Source organism: Indicator indicator, chromosome 14 (assembly GCF_027791375.1).
Source record: "Indicator indicator isolate 239-I01 chromosome 14, UM_Iind_1.1, whole genome shotgun sequence".
In the NCBI taxonomy this organism is placed as follows: Eukaryota; Metazoa; Chordata; class Aves; order Piciformes; family Indicatoridae; genus Indicator; species Indicator indicator.
Genome location: NC_072023.1, coordinates 14,414,289 through 14,425,195, shown reverse-complemented (window position 1 = coordinate 14,425,195; position 10,907 = coordinate 14,414,289). Strand labels below are relative to the sequence as shown.

Below are 10,907 nucleotides of genomic sequence, written 5' to 3'. Positions count from 1 at the left end.
GGACATCTTTTGGCTGAAGCTGACTGCACAGGCTGAAGGCTGCTTTGTTGCTGCTGTTACAAGCAGCTGTTCTCTGTGGGGGCTGCTGACAAACAAAACGCTTGAAGCGTTAGAGACTTAGTTCAAAACAGCATCCCCTAATAGGGGCCTGGGGAAACTGGTATTTCCCCGCAGTGTCACCTGAACCGAAGATTGATTTCTAACAGTTATCATTTCCTTGCTCTTCCTATAGCATCCACAACACTACTCTGCCTCAGTAACGTCTGCAGATCTGGAGAAGGAATTTCTATCTGGCCAGAAAGATGTGTTTTTTACTGCAGGTTCTCAGCAATATATGTTAAACTTTGAAGGTGAAGTATCTCCTTGGTTTAAGTTCATGATACCATGTAGCTGGCTCGAAGGTAGCCTCACTCATGCAGAGTTGTCACCCTGTGTCTTGAGTTTCTCTGAATGGGTCTTTTTTTCCTCCTGTAAGTTTTCTCCAAGCAGTACTTGAGCAGTATGTATATTTCTCTGGTGTTTTGAGATGCCTTGCTCTAGCTTGTATATTTATGTATCTGTAGTCAAAAAAGCATCTCTGATGATACTGTGTGTTCAGAAGATGAGTTGAAAGTAAATGCCTCAATGCATCTGGCTTATGCATCTGGGTTTAATACAACTAGAGGGGGAAAATGAGAGAAAGGAAAAAAAAGCAACAAAGTAGTGCAACGAAGGAAAATACAGGGCTGGTTACACAGAGAGAGAAATGGGAATATAAGAAATGCTTTTCTGTTTCTTATTTATTTACCCATCTTAAAATTCCTATTAGCTTTCTGAACTTTAAATCTGTTTCCTGGCATGAATAAAGAGAGTGGTGTTTAAAGCAGGAAACAATGGCTAATTAACAATGTCACACAGCATGCACTCTGGATATTGTTACAGGAGCAAGAACAGAGGGCAGACTTTCCTCTTAGCACCGCATAACAATCCCATACTGCCAGGAAAGCCAGATTTATCATCTCTACTATATTGAAAAGCCTTCCCTGCTTGTAGGCCTGATATCAGATGTGGTTTTCTCTGGCTAACAGCCTGGGTGTGAATGCATGTGCAGGTGCAGTTGGTGGTTGGTTGCCTTTGCGCTTCATAACCTATGCTAGGAGGTCTCCAGGCAGAAGCAGCTCAAGTGGGAATGGTTTTGAGGTATGCAGTGGGGTAGGCATAGTAGAGAGGGCACCATGATAGGTATTCAAGGCTACCTCCTTTTTTATAATTTCTAAACACATAAAACTGTGCTCCTGGAATACACATTATCTAATTATTGAATTGTATTTTTCATTCAAGACATGGTCCAAACAAATTTGATATTTGAAACTCAAAGAAAAGTTGCACGACGGCGAAAAGCTGAGTCCTTTTACAATGGACGAGACAGAAGGTAATATACATTCACTGTGTAATCATGGCTTTAGATCACAGCACCTTTCACACAATTACAGAATGGCAGTGGTTGGAAGGGACCTCTGGAGACCATGTAGTCCAACTCCCCTGCCAGAGAAGGTTCACCTGGAGAGAAGGATAATGATTATGTGGAAACTAAAACAAAAATAAAAATTCAGAGCTAGCCAAAGGCTGCTGCAGAGCTAGCAGCTGGATCCTCTGGAGGGGTGATTTGGTTAGGTGTATCATGGACTGACTTGCTCCTCTTTTGTTTTCTGCAGCCAAAACATAACTCTATCATGTTCTACCTATCCTCCAGAATGGAACAAATCTGCACTGCCTGATGTTGGATACAAGGTAGGCCTTTCCAGCTCTCCAATGGGTAGTATGAACTGTATCCTATACTTATAAAATATGCAATTATGAGGTGAAACTTGACTGACAATTTCACATTTAGAATAGACTTGTGTCTCATTGGAGGCTCTCTGAGACTCTCTACATATACCATGCAGGATAAGAAAGGCAGTTTTGGCTGTTACTGGTCTAACCTGTCTTTGCACTATCCTAAGATACTTGCATTGCATTTTAAGGGGGTATTGTAGCACTTCTTCAGTCGATTTGAGGCAAAATGTTATTTGCTGTGGTAAACTAGAGCTTAGCCCTTTGGAGAAGGAGGTAGAAGTAGCTAGAGTGTCAAACTAAGCTGAAACTGATACTCTTTTCCATCCTGAATACTGCCCTGCATTTCATCTTTAGGTTACTCTGAAGTAATCTTGATGTGGAGTTTTGTTCATCAAAGGAAGCTTGTGAGGGATTGTACTAATTTCCCTCAATCAGGACTCATGCTTTCACATAGGGAGTGAGGATGAAGATGGGGAGAGCGAGGTTAACTGAAAAGACAGGAGAAGCTTGTGATTTTAATGCCAGGGCTCTTCCTCTGATGTGAGGAGGTTGATGTGTTCTTTGGAAGGACTGGGACTTGTTACTCTCAGTAATACTTGATTTTTGGTATTTCAATTTTTTTCAGTTGGTAACACTCAGTGATGACTCCCATGAATATGGAAAAATTAAGGGGCTGTTTGAGAAGACCATGAAAAATCACTACATCCACAAATTGCAGCGGATCCAGAACCCAGCGCTTTGGCAAGTTTTTCAGTGGTTTGTATCTCTTTCATTTCTTTTGGTCTCTCCATCATCTACGCCAAACTTATGACTGCTCTGAAAACTGGCTTCCAGGCCACCTACCCTCCTCACTGGTTGTCCAGACTTATGGTAGCTAGTGATCACACACTGACACACATCTTGCTTGCTGCAGTTGCTGTGCTGTGGACATGCAGCTCCTGTGACCCAAGAACTTACTCCAGTTGCTACACCCAGACCTCTCTTCACATCCGTGTTCACAGACTAGATGGTCCATCACCTACATAACAGTTAGAAATGGATTTTAATGTGAGGATAGGGCAGACTGCTCTGATCAGGCACCAAGCCTGGCCAGACAAGCCTACTGATCAGACAGTTGCTTCTTTATACCCAACTAGCCATTTTTACCCTGTTATCTATCTATTTTCCCATGTTTATTCTCCCTCAGACCATCCTAATCCTTCTCTTCTATCAGCTGCATTTCCTCTGTTAAAGATCCTGTTTTAAGTCCCAAACAACCGCCAAATGCTCTTCTCCTCTGTCCCCATAACAAGTCTTATACTCTCTTGTCGGCAGTATCCTTACATCTGTGAGCTGCCCTGCATCCTTTCCATTGCTCATGGTGCTGGGTGTTCCTCTGGTCTGTGGTGCTGAGACTTCCCTGGGTCAGCCCTAGGAGGGGCTGATGCTGGGGTTTCTGTCTCTCTGAGTTATTGGGGTTTTCTTTCTGCTCTGTTGTGTGTGTGGCAACGTGCCTTTTATCACATAACCTAACACTGTGTGTGTGGTTCTTGTCAGTGTTATTCATAAAAAGAGTTCTTCTCTTTCACCATGACTAAGCTGTGGTATTTCAGGCTTTTTTCTTTTTGGTTTAGCATCTTCCATAAAGGAGGAGTTTGCGGTGTTTCCTTTTTATGTTGTTTTGTTTTACAAAGGGACTTTTTATGTAGTGAAGGTGGGGGCTGAGATTATACAGTCTTCACTGTGGCTTCGTACAGTTCAGTTGTCTAATCATACATCATGGGTTTAGCCAATTGAATTAGATGATTATTCAGGACCATGCTGATGTCACACTAGTGTTAAGATGAAAGTGCTGGCTGGAGCAAAGTATCATGGGGGTTGTAGTTCAGATGGTAACGTGAGAGCCTTCCTGTTCTGGTTGCTGTTTCCACGTTTGGGGTGTTGGTCTTTTTCACAGAGCTGGCTGTGCACTTGAGGGGTGAGGCAGACATTTTAGCACTGGCTTCTGCTGGTGCTTCTGCTTTTGCTGTGCTTTTTCCTGTGAAATAGGCTAAGGTAACTGTTTGTCATATTGTCTCATTAAACTCCTTATCTTAACCCAGGGCTTTTTATTGCTTTACCTTCCCTCCCCTCTGTCTGTGTGTGTGGGTTTGCTTGTGAGAGCAGGCTGTCTTAAAACCAGTACATCATATTTATATATTCAGGATTTATATAACCTAGGAACTGACCAATTCTCAGTCAAGAGGTGTTGTCTCTACTCTCATGTGTTATGAAGTTGTGGGTGACACAGTCCTTAGCAATGCTGAAAACTTTTTGTTTTGCTGGAAGGAGCCAGCTGTGCAGCAGGGTACCAAGAGAAGCATAAAGCAGACCAGTAGCCCCATTGAGAGTGGTTTGTGTTGCTGTTCCTCCACAATCCAAAAACAGAAGGAGCTGAGTTGGGAAACTGTCCTCATTTGAACCAGGGTAACATGTCTTTTTTTTTTTTTTGTCCCTAGGCAAAAGGAACAGATGAAGAAGCTCAATAAATTGAAGTGCGTGGAAGAGCGTCTGCTCTTTCACGGGACAAATCCATCCCACATTCCTGCAATCTGTGAGCAGAACTTTGACTGGAGGATCTGTGGGACTCACGGGACAATGTACGGAAAAGGTACAAGTACAGAAGTGTGTGGGTTCAGGGCCTCTAGCAGCATGGACTGCAGACCTTAGCCAGGCTAATTGGTGAGTGTGAGGTGACTGACTGTCCCCTGACTCATGCATTGCTGAAGGCATCATCCAAAGCAATCCCATTTTGGGAGGGGCAAACCCGTGCTGTCTTTGTCTCAAGTACCTATTCCTTAGCAAAGCTCTCGGATGGGTGGGAGGAGGTTGATGGCAAAATATGACTATAGTCTGTCAGTACTCAGAAATAAGTCAATATGGAAACACCTGGCAAGGATACCTGTAGAGCTACCTGGGGTTGTTGAATTGCTGTCTGCCAAAGTGCAGGAAGCAGTTGTTTATTCCTTGGTTGATGTATTGTCTTATCTGTGGCTTTTTCTGGTCCATAGGAAGCTACTTTGCCAGAGATGCTAGCTATTCTCATGAGTACTGTTCCCCTCACAGTGGTCGCTACAGTATGTTTGTAGCTCAAGTTCTGGTTGGAGACTTTGTTAAAGGAAAGCCTGAATACCTTCGTCCTCCATCTAGAGCCAGCAATTCAAATAGACTTTATGACAGCTGCGTGGATGACCTGACAGACCCTTCCATCTTTGTCGTCTTTGAGAAGCACCAGATTTATCCTGCTTATATCTTGGAGTACAGCAATGAGTTCCCATGTGTGATCCTGTAATGAATGGTGGAATCTCCTTTGAATTTACACTGAATAAATTACATTTTAGTACATCTTTTTAAAGATTTGTTCAATTTTGGTAGTAGCTTTAGAACATTTTGTAATGCAGTGAACCAATATTTTGGGGCCTGGTGCTAAATTTTAATCTCCACTTTATCTCTAGCTTGGGATGGCGATGTGCCTGCTTTGCATACTGTCCTGGTTTGAGCTAGAAGAGAACTGATTCTGTTCAGTGATTTTTTTTTTTTTTTTTTTTTTTTTTTTTAGTTTTCATTTAAGTCTCTTTCTTCTAAGCAACTGCACGTTCTCAGTTAATGGCAATTTTTACAGTGCTTCAAGAAGAGACAGCATCTGATGTTTATAGTTACTACTAAGGATTGCTATGCAGAAAGGCTCTTCCTTATACTTATTCCCGTAGAAACTAAGGTCTCTGCTAAATCTTGTTTACCACCTTGAGGTAAAGTGAAAGGTCTCACTACTGGGAGGTCATATGACCCTAAACTGACCATCAAGATATTCCATGTATGTCATATTCAGTATAAAGCTGAGAAATCACAAGGGTCAAGCTCTCTTCTTCTGTGGCTGACATCCAAGGAGAACTGTTTGTTCTTCTGTCTTTGATCCCAGTACCTGCGTTCCTGAATCAAGTTCCCAAACCCAGCTCCTGAATCTGGTTCCCTTATGTCACTGAGTGTAGTCTGGAACTTCCTCAGTGCCTGCCCACAGCATCAGTGATGCTGAGGTAATTGCCACCAGGGGTTTTGGCTTGAGTATTGATTTTGTATGTATTTAATGTTATCATTATTTTCATTAAAATTGTTTTGGTTTTCTTTTCCGTCTCGTAAAAGTCTGTTTCCCTTATTCCTTTTTCTCTTCCCCTTTTGGAAGGAAGAGGGCTTAATAGACTGTGTCTGTCATTTGTCTAGTGGCAGCCTAGCCCTAACCTGTGACATTACCCTGACGCAGTGACACCTACTGCTGCTGAAAAAAAGCACTCCTGAGTATAGATTAACTTGATCTGATAGCCACTGATACAGTAACTTAGAAATGAGTCCTGCCTATGATGATGTTCGTGTGCTAAAGGCAGGCTGGGTGGGAAATATGGAAGGAGGAAAAAAGAAAATGATGCACAAGAAAGAAATCATGGTCTGTCTTTCCTGTAATAGCAGGAAGCTCCTACATCCTGGAGGCTTTTTAAGTGATGCTGACAATGAACTTAGCTTTGTTTCCTGGTTGCATTGCTAGCAGCTCTTCTTACCTTGTTCTTCTATGTTGAGTCTATCTGTTGTTGTGACATCCTGTTGTTGCTCTGTCCCCGTTGTGTTTGGGTCAAGAGAAGCTCTGCTACATTGCAGCTCCTGTGGTTAGATTCCCGGTACACCATGACAATAACAGTGAGGAAATCAATGGTGAACTAAATAAAGGCACATGGCAGCATCCCACCACGACTGCAGAGAGCAATTGCAGCATGAGCAGTGAATTAAAGGGGACTTGTGAGGGGTGTTCACTGGCACAGCCACCTCCCTTCTCACCCTGCAGGCTGAAGTTGGTGGTGGATGTTTTGAATTGCCCTGCTGTTGCCTGGCACTTCTCTGAATGACTGACAAGTGCTTCACGGTTGTGTGCTCCAGCTGGGAAGGATAGGGGAAGGCTGGAGTGATGATTTGAAACTGTCTTTTTAGTTTTTCTTCTCAAAGTTCAAGCAGAGAAAGCTAAAGAGTGTAAATAAGTCACTATTGGGTGTAAGAAAGCAAAATAATGATTGTTCTAAGCACTTCCATTGGATAGATAGAAATGTTTAAGAACTACTACTCAAAACAAAGTAGGCACAGTCAGGGCAACTTGCTGGGCTGTCTGGCTGCTGTTTCTTCTTTTCTGGCTGAAGATAACACACTGACCTTGGTGAGCTAAGTTAACAACCTCTTTGCTTTTTAGCTAACTCTGCTTTCTGTTGGGGGGGAGGCCCCTTGGGAAAGGTCCCCTTTGGGGGGAAGCAAATGGAGCTTGGTTGTGCTTTTTCTGTTGATTGTGTATATTTGTAAATGTTGTGAATTTTGTATATTTGTACATTTCATCATACACTTGTGCATTTCAACATACATTTGTGCATTTCATCCTACATTTGTGCATTTCATCATAGATTGTAGATTTTGCCTGTAAATACAGCTTTCATTCGCTTCCAGACTGAGCTAGCCTGGTTATTGTTGGTGTGGGGGGGATTTCAGCTCACACTGACACAGACATAGCACTTAAAGCTTGGTGGAAAGTGAGATAACATTCAGGATGACAGCATGGAAACAAAATGAATGGTTTATTTTAAAACAGTCTTGCTGTACAAGCTGCTGTAATTTACCAAGAGTCACAAGTGGTTCAGTTGTACATGCTATGAGTGGGAGGAACCAAGAGTAGGGATGTGTGTAGGACCTTATCAGCTTTCCTAAAGCCTGATAGCTTCAGGCAAAATCAGTGCCCCTAGAAAATGTCAGAAAGGCACCCGACCACAATGAGACCCTGAGCTGCTATATTTAGTCTGCTTCCATAGCACACCTCTTTTGCAGGACCCTAAGCCTTTTGCAGTTTAGTGACCTAGTGCTGTAGGCCATGGGTGAGCAGAGAGCTTTCCCTATAGTCAGGAAGTAAAAGTCACATAAGTTGACTTTTTTCCTGAATATATGAATTTTTTTTTTTTAATTAAAAAAGACAAGCAAATGGCAGCAAGTTATCTATTACATACCTTTCTCAGTAAGGTGGTGCACTGGAAAACTGCAGTGAATTTGGAGAGCTGTTTGCCTAGCATTTGTCAGTTGTCATAGACCTGCATCCTCTGCTTTGTAGAAACACAAATCTGAGCACTCTTTGGAGAAACAATAAAAGAAAGTCTGTTTTGAGATGTTAATTTTAATGTTAGGTGGGATTATATAGAGACCTTTTTCAGTTTACAGACTTGCTGCCTGCCTCTGGCACCCAGTGGGTGCTGTGTATGGGCAGCCTTCACCTCACAGTCGCCCTTCCCTTCCTGCCTTTGAGCTCCAACCTCATGAGGATGGGGTGGGACTGGATAATTTCCAACTGTTTCCTGCCTTGATCCTGCCTTGGTCCCTGCAACACTGCATAAGTTTGCTCTGTGGCTTCATCAGCTTATGAGATAGTTGTGTATGTCACCTCTGGGCAGGACAGAGTTGGAGAGATGGAGGATTTGGGAAGAATTTTGCTATTAGACAACATGCTCTGTGGTATGATGTCCTTGTACAAACTGTCTTCTCCCCTTCTCCATCATGACAGAAGAAACCATGCATCGTGTGGCAGAAAGCCATTTCCAGCAAGGTAAGCATTGGTATATGATTGCCAACCTCCTCAGGCAGGAGAAGGTAAGGGAGAATCTGCTGAGGGGCAGGCCACTCTGAAAAAGAGAAAACCAGGCATATAGGGGAGAAGAGGTGCAAACACACAGAGTTTGGAAGGAAACTAGATTTTTCAATAAGTAAAAACTATTTCTGGCTGTAGGGAGAGCTCACATGACCTTCAACAGTTACTGGCCAGGTGTTACATTGGGAAGATGAGGCAGCAGTCTGATGTACACAGCTGTAATGGTGTGCTGTAGAACTGCTGCAGTGTAGCTGCTGTAGGTTTTGTAGGTGTTTCAGTACCAGCTCTGAAGCAGAAGCACTCCTTGAGGAGCCCATACTATTTCAGAGTTGCTCTCTGCAACTCTCAGTTTGTGTCACTGACAAAAGGAGCATCCCACCTCCAGGTAAGTGTTGCTGCTCTTTTCCTCATGCTGGTGACTGTACTGAGGTGGAGACAATCAGATGCAGAGCATTCACCTACTTGAAAACTGACTTTACCAAATACTCTGCATATTTTGGGAGTAGGAGAGGAGATGTGAAATGAATTTTGACTGGCATAAGATGATGCTGAGGCTCTATCCCAAGCAGGACTTTGAATGGTAAAAAGTTTGGGAATATTTTGATTAGTGAGGCATTGAGAGCAGAAACCACTAGTAAAGTGAAAAGCAAATTCATCTGTGAATGCTTCTTCATGGGAGTTTTATTCAGTATTATAAACTGCTAAAAGTTCTTTCAGACCTGAACCTTCTGCTATGTCTGGAGAACCTGTGTACTTCCTAAGTACTGAGCAGAAAGTATTTCTCAGCATCTTTTTAGAAGAAAGACACTGTCAAATAATCAGCAACAGGTGATGCTAAGCATGGATCTGATCTGTGGACTTTTAATTTTTTCTTTTTCCCCACAGAATAGAAGTGTTTGAAGAGCTGCCAACCCTGTTGAGAAAGGATTGAATGGCTAATGATTCAGACTCAAGGGGCTGACAGTTTCACAGTTACTGAGATGGTGATAGAAAAGGTCTGCTCTGAGGAAGACTCAATTGATTTCTGTGGCGTTTGCTGCCTTCCCTGTCAGCCAGGCTGGTGCCAGCTGGGCAGGTGTTGTGTTGGGCTTGTCCTGGAGCTCCCACAGCTCACTGAGCTCCATCTGTCCAAAGACAGGGAGTGAGGCTTCCCTCAACATGAGATGGAATGATCTGTTGGTATCCTGGCTAATTATTTCTCCACCTTTCAAACATGGTCCCTAGGAATGGAGTGCTGTGGGACCAATTCTGTGATGCCATGGGGAGGATCTTTGTGAGTGTGGCAACCACAGAAGACCAGAGGAAGAGGGCACTGCTGGGGAGGCCAGCTGCCTCTGCAAAAGTCCCCAAATGCAAAGGTATTAGCTCAAGTGATCTTTTCAACATAATGTATTTCTAATTGATATTCTTGTGGTGCTCTTAGGACTTTACAATGTCCCTGGTGTTAATGTTTTTGGTAAGCTATTTATGCACTTGTTCTAGGCTTTCCATTAAATAACACCTCAGCAAGTTTTCAGACTTTCTCTTAGTTTACGAGTGCCAAATTTGACTTTTCAGCATTTTCAGGAGTCCTATTTAACAATCTTGACAGAATTTATTACAGGATGATTAAAGTGTAGAAACTTTATGCTTGATTGAATGTGCTGAATGGCATGTTATTTTCCAAAATATTGAAACTCCTTAAAAATCATCCTGAGCCCCATAACCTGGCACAACCACTGTATGGGTGCCAGGTGAAGGAAACACAGATATTGTTCTTGGCACGACATGCTCAACAACTGCATTATTTAACAAGGCTGTTACTGGATTGAGGGAATAATGATCCCAAATCCCTGTGTAGCTGTGGTAATGGAGTGCTGACGCTCTTGGGGGAAGGCAGGGGTCCTCACATAGGGTCTGCAGGAGACAGATCTGCTCAAATCAGACTTTTACAGCTCAGGGAACTTCCCTCCCCCCTCCCCCCTTTATTCCCATTTTCTTACAGTTCTGTTTCTTGTAGTGAAGCCTATTGCCTGGCATGTTGTTTTTTAGGCACTATTTCCCAGAACAACTCAAACTGTCTTTCCAAGATTACTTTTACATCTAACTTACAAATAGGAGCAACAGGAAAGGCTGACCTGGTTTTTAGCCATCTGTTCTTAATAAGCTTAGAATATCCTTCCAGATGCCTTACTGCAATGCCAGAGGACCCACTAATTGGTGTACCAGTGCTGAACCTGTAAATACTTGGTAAGTGTCTACACATGATAGCCCCACCACTGGAGGAAGCTTTTTCTTTACCTATTCCCAGAGAGAAGCTTTATTTTACTGTGTATTCTCTGAGTGATTTTTCTTAGGCTTTATCTTCACCTTCGGTCTCCTTAATGTTTGGGTTGGTTGGCTGTTGTGGTTTTTCTTTTTTTTGTTTGTTTGTGTT

At 42.8% G+C, this 10,907-nt stretch overlaps 1 protein-coding gene across 1 annotated transcript; it reads left to right on the top strand.

Moving 5' to 3' along the window:
- Positions 1-1,322: 1,322 nt before the first annotated feature.
- On the top strand, positions 1,323-5,168 carry LOC128971429 (protein mono-ADP-ribosyltransferase PARP12-like). Its single transcript, XM_054386977.1, has 5 exons — positions 1,323-1,411; positions 1,695-1,770; positions 2,441-2,571; positions 4,293-4,444; positions 4,845-5,168. Exons 1-5 carry the CDS (start codon positions 1,323-1,325, stop codon positions 5,123-5,125), a joined length of 729 nt encoding a protein of 242 aa, XP_054242952.1. The 3' UTR covers positions 5,126-5,168.
- The last annotated feature ends 5,739 nt before the right edge of the window (positions 5,169-10,907 follow it).